The sequence below is a fragment of the Parambassis ranga genome, chromosome 12, assembly GCF_900634625.1.
Source record: "Parambassis ranga chromosome 12, fParRan2.1, whole genome shotgun sequence".
Classification (NCBI taxonomy): domain Eukaryota; kingdom Metazoa; phylum Chordata; class Actinopteri; family Ambassidae; genus Parambassis; species Parambassis ranga.
Window position 1 is genome coordinate 15698543 of NC_041032.1, and position 18714 is coordinate 15717256.

General features: G+C 46.3%; 1 protein-coding gene across 2 annotated transcripts; it reads left to right on the forward strand.

The window, feature by feature from the left end:
- The first annotated feature begins 235 nt into the window (after nucleotides 1-235).
- clip1b (CAP-GLY domain containing linker protein 1b) lies at nucleotides 236-18313 on the forward strand. Of its 2 annotated transcripts, XM_028418355.1 has the most exons (22): nucleotides 236-358; nucleotides 1852-2038; nucleotides 2112-2614; nucleotides 2686-2810; nucleotides 2885-3086; nucleotides 3250-3447; nucleotides 3549-3652; nucleotides 4671-4731; nucleotides 5220-5324; nucleotides 6367-6528; nucleotides 6736-6831; nucleotides 7181-7238; nucleotides 7326-7423; nucleotides 8404-8478; nucleotides 11525-11631; nucleotides 13742-13787; nucleotides 13978-14021; nucleotides 14731-14833; nucleotides 14933-15098; nucleotides 15176-15228; nucleotides 15324-15436; nucleotides 15906-18313. In XM_028418355.1, exons 2-22 carry the CDS (start codon nucleotides 1930-1932, stop codon nucleotides 16135-16137), a joined length of 2760 nt encoding a protein of 919 aa, XP_028274156.1. In that variant the 5' UTR covers nucleotides 236-358; nucleotides 1852-1929; the 3' UTR covers nucleotides 16138-18313. The 2 variants fall into 2 exon arrangements, with proteins under 2 accessions (XP_028274156.1, XP_028274157.1); XM_028418356.1 differs by lacking the exon at nucleotides 5220-5324.
- Nucleotides 18314-18714: the final 401 nt, after the last annotated feature.

An 18714-nucleotide genomic window follows, 5' to 3' on the forward strand; every position in this document is an offset into this window, starting at 1 on the left:
GTAACTTTTGAGATTTCTTCTCAGTGGCTTATTTTATTAACTTTTACCGGTTGCAAAGTTGAAATTATGAAAGGCGTCTTAATTATTATGATTTATTTACAATTCTGAAATGTTTGTAAATTCAACAATTCAGCCATATTGAAATAATCAGCAGCGTTTGAATTGAGTTTCGACAGGAGTGCGGATTTCCGAGCTCATGTTTGCGTCCCTGAAGGCCGCGTTGCTTCCAGTTGCGTGACGTCAGTCGGGGCTGGGCAGGGAAGCGGGAGCTGATGGAAAAACATGTAACGGTGCAGGTAGGCTGCTAACGCGAGCCGCGACATCCAGCACAGGGAGCCCGTCCGCCCGCAGAGACACAGTAAGCCCTCACAGAAACTTCCTGCGCTTCTGTCCGACGCCTTTTCCCCGCTTTAGCATCACCTCAGAGGGGCGTTAGCTGCCCCAGATGTCCGTCCGCCCTCAGTTTGCTGCTAATGTTGATGCTAGCTAGCTGTAACATTCCAGCAAAGGCTTCACAGCTGCCAGGACACAAAATATAACAACAGGGAGTTTGTCTGGAACTAAATCACCGCTGTAGAGAACAGGGTTGGTCAGACCGAGCTGCTGCTGCTGTGGCTGTGCTGCGTGCTGCGTGGTATCACCTGAGTTATTCAGCCCAGACACAAACAACACCAGCCAGTCTGACTGTGAGTCCGTCCAGAAACCGCTCTGTGTGTGTGTGTGTGTGTGTGTGTGTGTGTGTGTGTGTCCGTGTAGAAGCTGCAGGGATGCTGCAGCAGGGCTGAGAGGTCTGACAGCTGTAGGTGTGTGCTTGTTGTTTTGGTCTGAGTGCCCCGGTTGGGCGGGGTGGAGCAGCACTGATAGTGTTACAGTTGATCTTCTCCTGTTACCTGGTTACCGCAGGCAGTGACGTCAGGCCTGGAGAGAGAGGAGCGTTCACATACGGATGTCATCATGGCCAAGATGAGATGAGAGGGCTCAGTGGCCCAAAGCTGGACCCAAGCCCCTGGAGCCCCCCAGGTGGTCCTCGGCAGGTCTTACACCTGCATTAGATGATCAGTTTATTAATTATAATAATAATAACAATAGTTTGGTTGCTGGGCAACCAAACTAATAATATAAGTCCCAGAATGGAGCAGCTTATCATCTGTGATCATCTGTGACCGCTGCCGTTTGTGACAAAGTCATGTACGTGTACAACTTTATAAAAAGTTTTGTTTTCCGATATGTTGTTGATTTATTTACCTATAAATATACAACATCAATCTTTGAAAATATCCAGAAATGTTTTCTTGTAAATTTTATGGCCTAAATCTAAATGTACCTTTTCTTTATGAGTGGTTTTATTTGCAGAAACTCTGCAGTAAGCGAGTGTGGGAGCTCTCACACCACACGTCTTCGCAGTGTTTGCACACACAGCCTTTACTGTGTGAAACATAATGTCTGCTCAGTCGCTGTCAGTGTGAATCATGAATGAAATGGCCATTTGTTCGGCCCACAAGAGTCACAAGAAAACAACTCAGAGTCAGAGAAGAGTCTGAAATGGAAAAGACGTTACGTTTTGTTTGATAAAAGATGTAGAGATGTGAAGTCGTTACACTCTGAGGGTGAGGCTGGAGTCAACAGGGACACCATGCCAGCTGGATATCACATTTATGACATGGCTGGTAATAAATAGCCTTTTATTAAATGCCCGGCTGTGTCTGGGTGACACGTGGAGGCCTCACTCAGACTCTGATGTAGTTGTGGAAGTTTTTTTTTTTTAACTTTAAAGTTGTTAATTTGAAATGAAACGACAACAAATGACAACACAGATGTGATGTTTGTGCATTTGTTTGTTTGTTTCTCCAGCTCCCTCCTATCATACTTGGGCCCGTGTGGGGAGGTGGGGAAGGCCTCGTCCCCCCACCTTGATCAGGGCCCCCAGCCATGGACAAACAGGGAGCCATGACTACACCAGGCAAGGCCAGTGGGCTGAAACCGCCCACCAAAATAGCCCGTCCATCCGGGGTGCCGACGAGGACGTCTCCGTCGTCTGGTAAGAACTTTTATAAACTGAAGGATGAACTTCAATTAGAAACAATATATAATGATATAAATTCTCTTTGCAGGCACTTCAAAGCCGCTCCCTCCTGATAAGCCCGCTGGAGGCGTGACCTCCCCGACCCAGGAAGGAAACCCGGACTTCCAGATTGGTGAAAGGGTTTGGGTTAACGGCAACAAGCCCGGCTACGTGCAGTTTGTTGGCGGCACGCAGTTCGCTCCGGGGCAGTGGGCGGGCATCGTGCTGGACGAGCCCATCGGGAAGAACGACGGGTCGGTGGCGGGGGTCCGGTACTTCCAGTGCGAGGATGGAAGAGGGATTTTCACGCGGCCTTCGAAGCTGTCCAAGACAGCACTGCCAGAGAAGGAGGCGAACGGCGGGCAGCAAGCCGGCGCGGCACAAGGTGTCTCTGCCACGAGCGAGACGCCACCTGCAGCCCCGGCCTCCAGCGTTAAGGCGAGCGGCGCCCTAAACCGGATGCTGACAGTCAGCGAGTCACTGTCCAACATCTCAGACCCAGACTCCCTGAAGAAGATCAAGAGGGAGCTGAGGCTGGGAGACCGCGTGCTGGTGAGTGTTCCTCCTTTGACCCATTCGTTTTTGTCTTGGACGGTGTTTTTAGGTTTGATGTTTTTGTGTAGGTTGGCGGCACAAAGGCAGGTGTGGTGCGGTTTCTTGGAGAGACCGACTTCGCCAAAGGAGAGTGGTGTGGAGTGGAGCTGGACGAACCTCTCGGGAAGAACGACGGCGCTGTAGCTGGGACGAGGTGGAGCTGGTTTCAGGCGCGGGTTTGTCGTCCCTACGTCAGCTCTGCGACTGACGGCCTGTTCTCCTCTGCAGGTACTTCCAGTGCATGCCCAGGTACGGACTCTTTGCTCCGGTTCACAAAGTGACGCGGATCGGCTTTCCCTGCACCACACCCACGAAGTCCAAGACCTCACGGAGGAGGTCCACGCTCAAGAGGAGCCCTAGCGCCTCCTCCATCAGCTCCCTTAGTTCCGCCACCTCCTCCATCAGCGGTAAACCCAGCCGAGCAGGACTGGTAAGAATGTTGGTCGTGTGACTGCTGCTCACATGTGAGTCCATCATGGCTTCCTGCTTGTTGCTGCGCCCCCTCACAGCCCTCTGACAGAGTCTCAGGTTGCTGCGGTGTATCATCTGACGTCCCACAGGGTGAAACTCGAGTGTGTTCATGTATTTTCCAGCTGACGGAGACATCTGCTCGGTACGCTCGTAAGATCTCGGGCACCACGGCGCTGCAGGAGGCCCTGAAGGAGAAGCAGCAGCACATCGAGCAGCTGCTGGTGGAGAGGGACCTGGAGCGGTACGAGGTCGCCAAAGCCACCAGCCACGCTGGAGAGGTGCAGCAGGAGCTGGCCCTGCTGAGGAAGGGCCGGGATCAGGTCAGGCCGATGACAAAAACAGAGCGTGTCTAAAAAATGGGAAAAAAATCTCAGTAATCCAAGTTAAAGATATTTCATCCTGTGGTGTGTGTGTGTCACAGTATGCAGGGGAGATGGAGGCCAAGATGGACCAGCTGCGCTCTCTGGTGGAGGCAGCCGATCGAGACAAGGTGGAGCTGCTCAACCAGCTGGAGGAGGAGAAGAGGTGGGTGCTCAGAGACAAAGTAGTTCACACGACGCTGATTCCACCGATCAGCAGCAGCTTAACGTCTCCCCGTCCTAAATTAGAAGACCTGTGTTTTGAATTTGGTGTCTGTGGTGACAGCAGCAGAGCTGAAGAGGTGAAGCAGCCGTAGCCATGGAGACAAAAGAAACCTCAGAGCTACAGTGCTGTTAGCTCTGAGAAGGTTTAGGCTCAGGTCCAGAACAAGACAATAATCCATCATTAATGATGAGTAAGAGTGTTTGTTTAATCAATAAAAAGTGCTTCTTTAAGATGCCCCTCTAGGGTCGAGGCCTTGTCATGGCAGAAGGGCTTGTGTGGTCTTAAGATCCGAGCTATGTTGTCTGGAGCTATATGCTTCTGGTAGGGTCTCCTAGTGCAAACAGATCTGAGGTTAAATCCCAGACTAACTCAATCCACAGACCCCTAAGACTGGCGGGTGCCTCGGGGCTGGGTCCTCTCCTATAGGGCCCGGTTGGGCAAAGCCCAAACAAACAACACGGGTCTGTACTTCAGCCATAAGACAGGCCTAAGGAGGTGGGTGCAGTGTGATTTTGGGTCGGGGACCTTCTGACCCTTGGCTGCTGAAACTCCCCGGTGAGGTGGAAGCTTTACATCTCCTGGTTGGCGTGGTAACGTTGGTTGGATGGTGATGGTGGCAGGGGAGAGGGAGGGCTGGATCTCCATCCATCATTTTAACATGGAGGTCAACATGGAGGCCTCCAAGTGGACACTGGAGGAACTGCAGTTCCCACATTTGCTTCAATTTTCCGCCTCCGAGAGTTCATCGTGTCTTTAAAGATATGAACAATTCATGTGTTTCTTATGTTGATTATTTCTAACACAAAACTTAAAACCAGCACGGAGTGGAACAGAGAACTTTGTGCTGCAGTCACTGGAGGGTTGTTGTTAGAAGTTGCTGGAATCCAGCTCTGCATTAAAACTTCATGAGTTCCAGAGTTTCACCAGCTGAAGTTTTGTTATCGTCCCTGTGTGACAGGAAAGTGGAGGATCTGCAGTTCCGTGTGGAAGAGGCGTGCATCACCAAAGGAGACCTCGAGGTAACTTCAGATTATCAGATTATGTAATCTGGTCTCTCTGGTTAAACATATTCTTCACTTATTAGGCTGAACGTGAACTCATCAGACGACCCGACATTTTTTCTGACTCTTTATTTTATTAATGGCCACATGACGTTAATTTAAATCTGATCAGGTGATCAGATCAATCATTTCTCTTTTTTCCTGCGGTCCTTGAATCATTCATTCTGGCTCAGACTCGTCGTTCTTCCTCCCTGCTCTGTTTATTTATTCATTCACTCGCCTTCCTCTCATTTTTTGCACTTACATCCTCTCATCATCTGTGTGCGAGCGCTGTCTTCTCATCGTCGTCTCCTCTGCACGTGTGTGTGTGTGATTTACTCTCCATCAATGAGACGATATTTAAACCTGTCATTGCTTTTCACTGCTCCTCTTCCTCTCTGTGGCATGAAGCTGGCGTGCGAGTGTTGCTGTTTGTTCTTTCTCTTCCTGCTCTCTCTGACTAACAGACGCAGACCAGGCTGGAGCATGCCCACATTAAGGAGCTCGAGCAGAGCCTGCTCTTTGAAAAGACCAAAGCTGAAAAACTCCAGAGGGATTTAGAGGACACTAGGGTAAATGTCACGGATGCTGCCCCCCCTACACACAGGGCTGATATGCATTGCTAGTCTGGCATAGCACCATTAACACCTCAGCTGCCTCTGAGCTTCTATAATAACACAGATTAACGGAACAATGTGCATGTTTATTAGTCTAAGCTTGTGGCCTAAGGTGGACGCGATCCCCTCTTCCTATGAGCCCTGACACGGTGGAGCAAACAGCTGCCATGACTTCAAGAACTGAGGAAGGAAACATGCTTAGAGCTGCAGATTTTAATCCAAAAAGTGCATTTATGAGTTTAGTTTAGTCAGTGGAGCACACAGACCTGCTCTTCGCCGTCTTGGACTTCCTGAAAGTCTCCAGCGACGACCGCAGAGCTCCTCCTTCATCTTGTGGAAGAGGTAGAAGTCTGAGCGGTGTGGATCTCGCCTCCAGGATCTGTCTGCCCCCCCTCCTCCTCCTCCTCCAGACCGTCCACCAGCAGAAAACAGAGACCTTCATGTCCTGAAACAGAAATGCTACTGAGGTTATTGATCCAGACTCTCTGTGTGATCACACAGGAGAGAGGACGAGGGTGTAACTACGTCTGCCTTTGGCCACAAACTTATCAATCAACATTTTCATCAATGAAAAGACCAAAACTTAGAATGTTTGAACCTGTGTCTGAGTCTCTGGTTGGCGTCTTTCTGCCTTCCCTCGCCTGCACATTGTAACATCTGCTTTATAGACAAACAGGAGGGACTATTTTCAGCGGCGGATTAGTACACTTTTTATATTTTTTGATTATTTTTTGTGGGATTAAATCAATTTTTTTCAAAATGAGCCATGTTTCCATGGTAACAGGAATATATAAGAATATCTGATGATGGCAAATTACATGAAGAAGACAACAAAAGCTTGGGAATTAGAACATTAGTACAATTTTATTGAGAATCAACAGAAAGCGAGTCAGAAGGTGGACTTTTTTTTTTTACGGAACAGTAACTATCTGCATTTGGACAGTTACTCGGCGGTCTCCTGTCTCTCCTCACGCCTCCTCTCTGCATCCCGCCGCAGGTGGCCACGGTCTCCGAGCGCTCTCGGATCATGGAGCTGGAGCGGGAGGTGGCGGACCTGCAGCTCCGGCTCCGGGCGTCCCAGCAGAAGGAGGACGCCGTGTCTCTGTCTCAGCAGCAGATCAGCAGCCTGAAGGCTCAGGCTCAGGCTCAGGAGAAAAAGGTTGGTGGAAATCTTCAGAGAGAGAGTCGCTGCTTTCTTCTTCTACCACGGATCATTCATTAATTTTCTGTGTGAGAGTACTTTACGACCTGGTGGTAAAACTAGAAGTGAAAACTCTTTACAGCCCTCAGTGTATGTACACGCTGTCATAATACATAATTTACGGCTCCGCTGGACGTACATGTGTTTACTGTGTGTCCACAACAGATCAGCGAGCTGAGCGTCGACCTGGAGAGCAAACAGAAGGAGCTTCTGTCCGTGCAGCAGGATGAGACGGCTCTGGAGCAGCAGCTGAGCGGCCTGGTAAGAAGAGGAGGACCTCGCTGCATCATCATGAGAACAAACACAGGAGGGCGAGAATGTGCTGCGGCCAGCGTTTGTTACTAATAACAGTTTTAGATGTATGTGTCCTCTTTTTGGAGGCTGTACTCTGGCTCTTTTCCATAGAAATACTTGTGTAACGTCTCACAGAAGGTCAGACTGTGAGGTGTGGGGCCTGTGGGGCTGTGAACGCAGCCTCATTAAGGGGAAACATTTCATCCTCAGTCCCTGCATGTTTTCTGGACGCCGTCATTATTGCCCCGTTAGCTCAAGGTAGAAGAATGCTGCCGTGTGAGCGATTAGCTCAAGCTGATGTTTCTCCATTTTTCAGAGACAACAGCTGGAGACAGCCGAGGAGGAGAGGAGGAAGACGGCAAAGACCATGCTAGGTAACCACCAGGCATCAGATGGGTGTGTTTCTTAAAGTTTGTTTCTCCATGTCAAGGTGTTGATGATGTTTTGCTGTCTTCTGGTAGAGCTGGAGCAAACGGTGGAGCGTTCCAGGAAGGACTTCCAGACCCTGAAAGAGGAGAGTCAGAGCAGAGAGGACGAGCTGAGAGCGCAGCTGGGACAGGTGAGTTCTACTGCACTGTGTTTACATGACAAAAATACATGTTCGGCTTACAAACAAGCATGTTTTCATTTAAAAAATGTAAATTTGTCACAGCCAGAAACCAAAAAAAGTAAAAGAATTTTTAGACGTTGATCTTCTGATGGTCCCTGAATGCATCGTGCGTGACACGTGGAGATAAAAAGCTGATTAAAATCTTATTATTTCAACTTTTCTTAACAAAAAATCAACAAAATATACACTTGCTGCCCAAATGAAACACACACACACAGCTAGAACTATCCAACGGTCCCTGAAAGCATCGTGCATGTCATACAAATGTGTGCTTGCTCGTGGTGAAACATGAGCCCACACTGTGACAGCAGAGAATAAAATAAAAAATAGCCGTCTGTTGTTATTAAACCCAAATGGGAACCAGAGCAATGTGTGCATGTGTGTGTTAGTAATGTTTTAACAACGCAGAATCAGCCCGAGGCCACAGTCAGCTTCGCGGAGCTTCAGTGATGCAGAGAGGACGATCACTTAAAGACGCATCAGGCGCAGAAAGTTCAAAATGTGAATCCTGAATTCTACCAACACAAACACCAACGACTCGCTCATCGAACATCTGGACACGACGTTATCTGACAGTTATCAGGTGATCGGGGATCTTTCCCTGAAGCCAACGCTTTCGTTCGTCTGCTTCATGAAAGTCATTAACAGGCGGAGCCGGCATTCCTTCTTTTACACGTCACCAGTGACCTCCGAGGTCCATAAATGGAAACCTGTTAGTGAGTCTGCTTTAATTTGAGAGACGCTTGAATGGATTTTTGCTCTGATATTGCGTGCTCAGGTAAAAGAGCATAAAACTGATATATCACAAATAAATAGATAAAACGCACAGGTGGTACGACACTACAACACATTATTGTGAAAATATCTGTGTGTTACTGTTTGTGTACTCTGCTGTGTGAAGTTAAAAATCGCCTCCTTGTGTTTTCCAGGCGGCTGAAAAATCAGAGAGGATGGCTGTGACGCTGGAGCAGCTGACCAATGAGAACAGGACGCTGCAGGCGCAGGTGAGCTGCAGCTCTGTGTGTTTTCTGAGTCTTACTTTCAGAGCAGACTCTCGTGCTCTGAGCCTGCTGTGTTCTCTCTGTGTGTGTGTGTGTGTGTGTCCACATACATCCGCTCAGCATCTGTAGCCCGCAGCCTTTCTGTTACATCAGGATTCCCACGCCGGCAGCACGTGATGACACGAGTCCCAGTCATCGCATTTAATCAGCCACGCATGAAACACTCCATCTCTGTGCCGCCTGGCTGCGCCTGTGGCTCTCTGCTGCCCTCTAACTGAACAGCCAGCATCCTGATGGTCACTTCCATAGATTAGAGTGGGACACTGAACGTAAACATGCAATGTGTGTGTGTGTGTGTGTGTGTGTTGTTGTTGTGTGAGGTCAGAGGTCAGGAAAGCAGAAAGACACTGACACACATGTTGTCGAGTAATTATTCAGCGCTCACATCTGCCTCCTCCTCCCTTTGCCCTGTGTGATGATGCAGTGATGTAATCCTGCACATGTCACACTGAGCTCTGTGTGTGTGTGTGTGTGTGTGTGTGTGTGTGTGTGTGTGTGTGATGATGCCTGGTTGGATGGAACATTGCTTTAGTTAATGGACGGTTGACTTGGCCTCTCTTGTGTTGGACAGTCAGACATCTGCAGGATGAACAGTTGACTTTATTGAATTAAAGCTTCTTTGTTTCTGAAATTTTAAATTATTTTTATTTTTGTTTTGTTTTGAGTAGAAAGGGAGATCGACCCTATGTGACCAAAAGTAAACGGACACCATGTGCAGTCAGTTTTCAGTTGTAAACGTGCAGATCTGCAGCTGATCATTGTTTACATTTTGCCCATGATGACCGTATTTTCCGGGCTATAAGTCACAGTTTTTTTCATCCTTTGGCTGGGTATGGGACCTATATTCAGATGCGATTAGTTAGCCGTGTGTCCTGACGTCCCATTAAGAATATAAAGGTAGCTGTTCTGTCCCTCTCCTTCCACCTCCAGCTTGTCCACACTTTGCATTCCGAGCATCGGTGACGCGTGTGGTCGATATGTCGCTAATTCCAGACAGCTATAGAGCACAGCAGTCTGCCTTTTACTCATTTACAGGATGTTTATAGGAGTTTCTGTGCGGTGAAGATCATCGTTTCTCCGCATGAGAACTTGTTGAAATGTGTGTCTCTCACTCTCAGTGCCCTGCAGCCGCAACACTTAGGTTAAGAGGAATTCAAGCAGCAACGTTACGCTAAAAACGTAGTGATTTATGCTGGTGCCACTTATCTATGTTTATTACTTCTTCATTACGCATTTTTTGGCTGGTGCGACCTATAGTCCGGAAAATACGGTAATCAATCAGGTGGAAAATGTCCTGAAAATGTTCCTGTTCCTAACAGTTTCCATTCATTGATCATTGCTGCAGCTTTAGAGCAGATCATGAGGATTCAGACGATCACTTTGTGTGTCTGTCTGCACAAGAGAAGCTCAAAGAAATGATCGTCCGTCACCTTCTATCAGATTTTACAACTGCCGAATGGCATCAGAGAGGGAATCAGAAACATGGAGAGCAGCGGACAGTGACTAAATGTTCAAAAGTTTATGGACAACCTAATTATTCTGAGGAATAATAATAATAATAATTTTTTCACTTCACAGATATCAGTGCATTACTTCAAGCATGAATCTATTTTTCTGTCTTTATACTTTGAAACCATGAAGCGTTGTTTTCTCGAATGTGTCCAGAATGCTGATTTATTTTGGGCTCAGACCTTAAATCAGTGTTAGATTTCTCACCTTTAGAGCTAAAAACAGGTGCACATGGTGTCCATTAACTTTTGGTCACACACAGTGCATCTTTCATGCATTGTTTTTGTGCTTCTTAGAATGAATAGCTGGTTGTTTATATGAGACACTTCTGTGATTCACTGTGTGCGGATGCTTCCTGATGAGTGTGTGTGTGTGTGTGTGTGTGCGCACATATGCTGAGCTGCAGAAAGGTGTCGGTGGTGGAGGGGGAGGAGCTTATCCAGGCTTACATAATGGAAGTGGTAGAGAGAGAGAGAGAGAGAGAGGGGCTGCTGAGGCGGCGCGCTCTCTGCTTCCCTCGGGCAGCCGTGCACGGCGGGGGATGAGAGCTGATGGTTTATTGATGCTCAGCTTGTGTCGGCCGTCAGAGAGGCAAAGTAACGACAGTGCTGCCGTTTAGCAGGTGAACACAGCTGAAAGAGCCGGTGCAGGTATGGACATCGCTGCTCTGCATCAGGGTTACTCCAGCAGCATCTACTCGCCTCACTACCAGGTAGGACAGGACACACACGGGGTGGGGAGGTCTCCTGCTGTGCCGGTGTCATGCTGCAGATAATTGTGTGTTACATGGTGAGAGGGTTTGTGTCGCGCCAGCTGCAGCTCTCAGGCATTGATTTCAAAGTCATACTTGGTAATTAATTATTGAGCGCTGTTTTCGTAGTGCTGCTCGGAGATGATTTCAGATTTTTGGAACATGTCTGACTCAGGAAAAGCTGAAGTTATATGAGGAGGAGGAGGAGGAGGAGGAGGAGCGGACGTTTCTGTGGTTTTCATTTTCACTTCATCAGGAAGGTCTCCATAGATTCACTTTAATAACCCAGTGTTACTAACTGCTGCTCTCTCTTGGACGCTGAAGTGTGTGTGTTGATTATATTTGTGGGTCGAACAGGGAGGGGTGCATCCCTGTTCCCCAGCTGGAGGTTGGTGCATTCAAATGTTTGCAGAGCATCCCAACCAGCAGTTTAAACACATGTTAAGCCTGTGCTGTGTCAGATTTGAGTGGATTCAGCATACTTTTAATGATGCCACAATACAAACAGATGCATGCAGTCATAAACAAAGGGCACTTTAGCTCTGATTTACTCCATATAAGTTCTGTAAGTGGGTGTTGGCATGTTTTTAGATGAGTAAAAAGTGTGTATTTTAACCAAAACATCAGATGAATAAGGATCACTGAGACGGGGCTGTAACTCCAGCACATTGATGAGTGGAAGACTTGTTTTGGTTTGTTGCCGTCTGACGCTCTTCCCTCCGTCTGCAGCTCGAAGCTCTGAAACAGCAGAACTCCAAATACCAGGAAGAGCTCAGCCTGTCGAAGGAGCGCAGCAGCTCCGAGAATCAGCGTATCGGAGTCCTCTGCAAGGAAATGTGAGTACACGGGATAACTAATGTGTTTTTTCCTGCCTCCAAAGGTGACCCCTGCCAGCCAGGCAAATGAATCCATTACACTGCTGCTGTTAAAGCTGTCCTGGGAGGAGGGGGGGGACAGGGCTGTGTGCACAAACAAAAATAAAATGTAAAACCTCCAGAGAGATGCTCCCACTTGTAAATTGTTGTGTAAACCCAACAATTAACTGCTATTATGTGATTATGCACGGAGCTGGGTTCAGTTCACAACACTCATAATAACGGTGAGGACGGCCTCCCGGGTGTCACAGCGTCCACACATGAGCATTCCTCCCTTCAGATGTGTGTTAACATGGAGGCGGTACGTCCTCTAAACGTCACATAAGGTTACAGTTCGTAGAGTTTTATAAAACGTCGCCTCACATACGGCCGACATGAACATTAAACACTGTAAAAAACAAGTTAAAACACGGTGGTCTGTGGGGATTGACTCCAGCCCTCAAGTGGACACTGGAGGTACTGCAGTTTCTGTGCTGTTTGGCCTCTTATGTTGTTATCTGTTGATGCTTTTTGGTGTGGCGTTCATCACTCAAACCGTTACAGCAGTTTTGTCCACCATCTTTTGTGGCCCCTCCCCCTCTGTTATGTAACCAATATGGCTGCCTTTGGAGCGTCCATCTTTTAACACTGTGACGAAAGAAATCGCAGGAGCAGACAAATGTGACTCTAACATTTAAATATCTGCAGATTCATCGAGAAAGTCAGATTTTCATCGCTGGCTTCGTTACGGAGAATTAATTGCAAGACAAACTTACCACAGTCTGTATATACGTACATCACTATGTGCACTTCAAACAGGAGAAGCTAACGGCTAATTTAATGTTGCAAAAACAGGCAGAGAAGCTGAAGCTCGCGGCCTAATTCACTGAACATTTAAACCCTCAGTGTCAGTGCCGGCTGAAAAAGCTGCAGCATGGCGCCTCTGAAGCAGCGTCTCAGCCTTTATAATCGCACAAATCCACCTTGTTTTGTTTATGATGCCTCTCCGGTCTGATGCTGTTGATGCTATTTATAGAACATGTGCTTGTGCGAAGCTGCCGTGTGTGCACGTGTGTGTGTGTGTGTGTGTGTTTTACGTCATCCTGCCACACCTCCCCTGACTCATCAGCGGCTGCGCTGTGACGTCACAGCTGCAGATGGATGTAAGAGGCTGAATTACAGTCATGGAGATGTAGGAGGAGCAGCAGGTGGAAACACAGGATGTCAACAAATGGATTCGTCCTCAGACACTTGTCCCGAGCGTGTCTTTAAATAATTGAAAATATACCTCTGGATGGAGGACTCGTGTTCGAACCAGCTGCTGCTGTGTTACAGTTCCTCCTGCCTCGTCCCTACAGTGTGTTCCTCCATCCTCTCTGAGCCACATCCTGTTATGTAATCCCTCCTCTCCTCCTCGGACCGCCTGGCTCCAACATGGCCACTTCGCTCACTGTGACATCACAGTGTGTGTCTGTGTGTGCAGAAACAATGCAGCTTTGTGGCATTTACACTGGTGTGTTTTGGTCAAACCAAAAATGTTTGAAGCTCTGTCTGTGTGTGTGTCTGTGTGTGTGTGTGTGTGTGTTAGAGAGGAGGCACGGTGAATGTAATCATCCAGCAGGGAGCTGAATATTTCACCCAGATGGAGCTCGGATCGGGCCATTAGTCACAGCTTCGGCTTCAGAGTTCTTCCTTTGACCCACATGGGGCTCAGCTCCAGTCCTCTAACAAATCGTTTGGTTCCAGCGTCCAAAAATATCCACGTTCATAAATTCCCAGACAACGCCCCGTCTGTGCTGCTCTGGATTGGTCTAAATCTGACTGTACGCACAGATTACAGCTTTAAGATGTTTGAACATTTTCAGTTTTCCACTTCCTGCTTTTAGCCACATTTGAATCCAAACAATACACCGAGCTGTAAACATGTTTATTTCTGCTGTAAAAATTTTAATTTTAACATGGACGTCTATGAGGATTGACCCATTTTTTTGGAGGCAGCCCTCAAGTGGCCACAAGTGGAACTGCAGTGTGTATTTTTTCCTTTCTGTGGACATCATGTGCGTGTGTGTAAATCTGCTGTCTTATTTTTCAGTGAGGAGCTGAAGCTGGCCTCCCACAAGTCTCAGCATCACGGCGAGGTACACACACCTTCTCCCACATCTCCCTGTTATGTAAACGTCTTCCTTCATCCCGTCATTGATCAGCTTGTTAAGCCCGCGCTGATTTGATTAACGAGTTTTGGCGTTGTGAGGTTTGCTCTCCTGCTGCCAGCTCAGACGGGTTTAGCCTCTATTTAAATACCTCTGTGTTTGTGTGTTCGCCTCTCAGCACATTGAAGAGCACAACAGCCAGCAGACAGACATGAAGACCAGGTAAGAGACAACATGTGCATGTTTGTGTATTTTAGATGAGCTTTAGATGATGACACTTTATTTTAACCCCTTACTTCCAGTCTTTTTGCTAAGCTAAGCTAACTGAGAGTTTCATAATTAGCTGAATGAGTTTCAGCATCTGTGCACGATGTTGCCACGTAGCACAAATTCAGTGTATAAACATACAAAGAAAATAAAAAAGGGTCCCAACTCTCCGAATTTTAGTAAGTAAGTAAGTAAGTTTTAAGGTTTAAAATACAAAAGGTCCCTGATTCGACCTCTGGGGCACTCCGCAGCATGAACGCTGTGCACCTGCACGAACGTTTCTGTTTTTTTTAGTGTCTTTCTGGCTCAGAAAGCTGATTTTGTGTCATTGTTTGGTCTTATTTTAGGGTCTTTCCAAGTCTGGAATCAAAAACAGCTGCTCACTGACAACAAAGGGTTAACACAGCTCAGTGTGTATTAAAGAGGTGATGACGTGATAGACAGCAGAGGCAGGATGACAGACAAAGAGAAGACTGTGGTGTGAAGCTCAGTCAGGTGGAGGAGAGGAGGTGGTGCACAATTAGAGCAGAAATAACAGAGTGAACACGGAGATGTGATTCAGAGAAACGAGCCGCCTCACTTCACTTCGACTTGTTGAGAGATGTGTCAGCTGGATGCCGCTGCAGACAGACGTCGTCTTTAAATCCTCGCTTTGTCTCTGCAGAGACATCTCTAACCAGGACGCAGAGGAAGACGCAAACTTCCAGAAATCCACTGGAGCCTTAATCTCAGACAAAGACCGGGAACTGGAAACTCTGAGGAATGAGGTACGGGTCATTTATCGCTCCTGTCAGACCTAACACAGTGCTACAGCCGTGGGATCCATGAACGTTTGTCCGGTGTGTAAGTTATCTCTCTGTGTGCAGATCGCCGTGCTGCGCGGAGAGAACGCCGTGGCCAAAACCCTGCAGTCGGCCGTGGAGACGCTGGAGAGAGACAAAGCCCAGCTGCAGACCCGAGTTCACAGTCTGGAGCAAAGGCTCGTGGGAACGCAGGCCTCAGAGGGAGAAGACAGGGAAGCTCCGCCTTCAGGTGAGGAGACGGCATCACTGTGGAGTCAAACGGTTCATCAAAGCTGTTTGTTTGATTTTCTTCTAAATTCTGTGCAGGTGATGCAGCTTTGGAGCAGCTGAGGGAGGAGAAGGAGTTCGCAGAGGGACAGGTGAGACCGTCCACAGTCTCCTCTGGGGTTTTCTTTTTTCATTGGTATGTGTATCATCATTTCAGAGCTAATGTTTGTCTGATTGTCTCCATCAGATCAACTTCCTGAACAGTGTGATCGTAGACCTGCAGCGGAAGAACGAGGAGCTGAAGATCAAACTGAAGAAGCTCGTGCTGGCCGAGTTCAACGGCAACGACGGGACAGACGGGTGAGAAAATGGCTGCCTTTCAGCTATCTGCGCCTCCTTTTAGTCGGTGCGCTAAGCTAAGCTAAGCTAATCAAGTGCTGTTACCAGATTCTTATGCAAGTTGAAATGAAATGACCAACATACAGGATATAAAAGAAACAAACTGGTCCCACGTTTGAACCCTGAGGAACTCCACAGGTTAAAAACTTTAGGTTTGGACTCAGAGTGACACAGACTGTATTTTAAATCTCTTTGTTTCTCTGGACTTGAATCTGAACTCTGCTTCTATTTTTGAAAACATCAAGTCTCCAAAATAAGATCCAACAGAACTTGTTTCTGAATAAATCTGAGCTGAGAAATAGGCCACGCAGCGCTGAGAGGTGCTGAGTCACAAACATAAATACACTGAGCTCCAAGCCGGCGGACCACCAGGGGGAGAGTTTAGGATTTGCTGACAGAAGAAGACTTTTCTCGTCTCTTTGTCCTACAGGTTTGAAGCTGTGCCGAAACGTGAAAAGAAAGCGACGCCGCGTCTCTTCTGCGACATCTGCGACTGCTTCGACCTCCACGACACAGAGGACTGCCCCACTCAGGCCCAGAGCCCCGACTCGGTACCTCACACCACCTACCACGGCAACCCAGCCGACGAGAGGCCCTACTGCGACATCTGCGAGGCCTTCGGACACGCCACAGAGTCCTGCAACGACGACCAGACCTTCTAAAGGGCCACAGGCATTTCGATCTTTCCCCTCCTCTTCCTCCTCCTCTTCCTCCTCCTCCTCCTCCTCCTCCTCCTCCTCCTCACCTCCCTCTCCTGCTGCATCAGCCCGACTAAATCTCCCCCCGCAGATTTTCCATAATGTATTTTTATACTGTATTTATGCATATCACTGGTAGCCACCGTCCTGATCGGAACCCGTCCCTCTGAAGATGCAGAATGCTCGTCCAAATATGCTGCTTTGGTGCAATATTGATGTTTATAAGAGAACAAGAATCCGTCCTCTGCACTCGTGGTTTCTAACGTGTCGTTTCTAAAATAAGAAAATGTGATGTGTTTTTTTTTTAGGTTTTATTTGTTGATTGACAACAAAGTGAAGCACAGAACAAACCTGAAGGGATTCTTCTTCATCACATTCCTCAGTCTGTGAGGCTGTAAACCAATCAGAGAGCGATGCTGCCGCGTCTGTTTTATGTTGACTAACATTTAGAAAGCTGCTCTTCCTGTTCATCAGGAGTATTAGTGCCACTGGGAGGAAGACATTTTGAGAATGAAGTCATCACTTTACAACAAACCATTTCTGAAAAACAGAAATATTATGAATTTTCATTATTTATTTCCTCAAACTATTTATTTTTATTATTTTATTTTTTACAATATAACAAAGCTTTAAATATTACATTCAGGTATTACACTTTTTTTTATACCATCAAATATATTTACAGCCTTATTTCTTTAATATTTCAGTTTTTTTCTTACAGATATATTTTTTTTAAATATAACAACATGTTTCTTATGTTTTTTATGTCAGATTTAATTCTTATATCAGGATTTATTCCTAAGTATTGCAAACTTGATTTAAATATTTATTTTTTTCTAAATTTGAGACTCAATATCACAATTTATTCTGTTTATTCTAAATTAATATTAAATAATAAATATACTTGTATCTATCTTCTTATTATAAGTTCATCCTAAACTTATAACATAAAATATAAAACAATAATTATATATACAATCTTTTTTTAAGCTTCATCATTTTTATTTAGCGACATGTTTTTCAATTTTTTTTATCACAAATTCATTTAAATGTATTAGTTTAAAAAATATTTTGACTGAATTCTCAAAGTATTACAACAAGTGACTCTAATACTCCAAATTCAACCAGTACCCGAACCAAAGCGTTACCAGGCGGTGTGTCGTTCAGACAGAGGTCAGACTTGAACGTCTTTAAGTGAAGGTCTGATTTCGATCGGAACGTTTCTTTCCGTCCACAGGTTGATGTTTTTGGATGTTGCGGCTGATTTGTCGTCCTTTTATTATTTATTGTCTTTTACTAGCCGGTGACGCTCCTACAGAGAAATAAGCTAACACGGATTAACCTGCTCCAGGACTACTGTAGTGTAGGTGACAGATGAAACTATAGAAGCCTCTACTAACGTAGTTATTGCACTGTCCACTTTAAAGATTCAGCACACGAGAAACAGACGCTAACTTTATGATTCTGAAGTTATTTTATGAATATTATACTGCCCTTTGTAAAAAAAACTGAAAAAAAAGAGGTCCGACCTTTTAGGAATTATTCTCATTTGCTTGAGCCTTACAGCCGAGAATATATCTCGACTTATGTTATTTACATCCCCCTAAAAACAAGCCAGGACAGGGTTAATATGGCTGACAGGAGTTTTAACATGCAGGGGGAGGGACTTATCCCTTATGATGTCACAACAGGCTCCAAACCTTACATGCCTCGTTTAGACACACTTTCCTGACAGAAATCAAACAGGTTGAAAGTCTGAAAGCGAATGAGCGAACTTCCTAAAATGGCGACCTGCTCCTTTAAACCGCCCTTGTACAGCAACACGTTTGACTCTTCGTGTTCCTGGAGCACAGTTTTGGATCATATTGAATCTTCCAGCGTATCGGTGTATGATAGGTGACGCACTCTGTAAATATCGATCAGAAGCTTCCTTCTGGTGAACACGTGCGCCGTGCCATGCAACAAAAAACTTCGACGTGTACGATGTTTTATTTTTCTGCCCTGTTCATACAGAATTGAGCTATCCAGCCCATTTGTATAAACTTTAAAACATTGTGTACTTTTTAAGTGACAAGTCTAATGATTAGTGTTTTTTATGTAACGATTTCACACCATTTTACAGATGTTGACGTGGTGTTAAAATGTCACTGTTTTCTATGTACTGTATACTCCTGAGCAGTCCAATAGAAATACTCTGAAAATCTTCTCCGTCCTCCTTTTTTCTCTTTAAACAGTGAGGCAGATTAAGATTGTTCTGGTCCACAAAGGAGGATAATAAATAACACAGTACAGCGTGCGGCAAACTTTGAATTTGTTAAACCTCTACGCTGATGACTCTCTGTTATTTTTGGGCTCTGTCTCGGTCTTCTGGAGGCGATATCTAGAGAACAACTTCACGATATTTCTTCAAATTTGGCACAAATGTTCACTTTAATTCTGGGATGGACTGATTGGAATTTGGTGGTTGTAGGTCAAAGGTCGTGGTCATTATGACCTTGGGAAACATGTTGTTTTGCTTAGCGCTGGTAGTCAAATGTCATT

Bases quoted from the DNA above. Each gene is read 5' to 3' on its own strand.
- clip1b (XM_028418355.1), top strand. From the start codon at position 1,930: ATGGACAAACAGGGAGCCATGACTACACCAGGCAAGGCCAGTGGGCTG. The intron at 5,325-6,366 runs GTAAATGTCACG...ATCCCGCCGCAG, and splicing joins GGGATTTAGAGGACACTAGG to GTGGCCACGGTCTCCGAGCG. The intron at 6,529-6,735 runs GTTGGTGGAAAT...TGTCCACAACAG, and splicing joins CTCAGGCTCAGGAGAAAAAG to ATCAGCGAGCTGAGCGTCGA.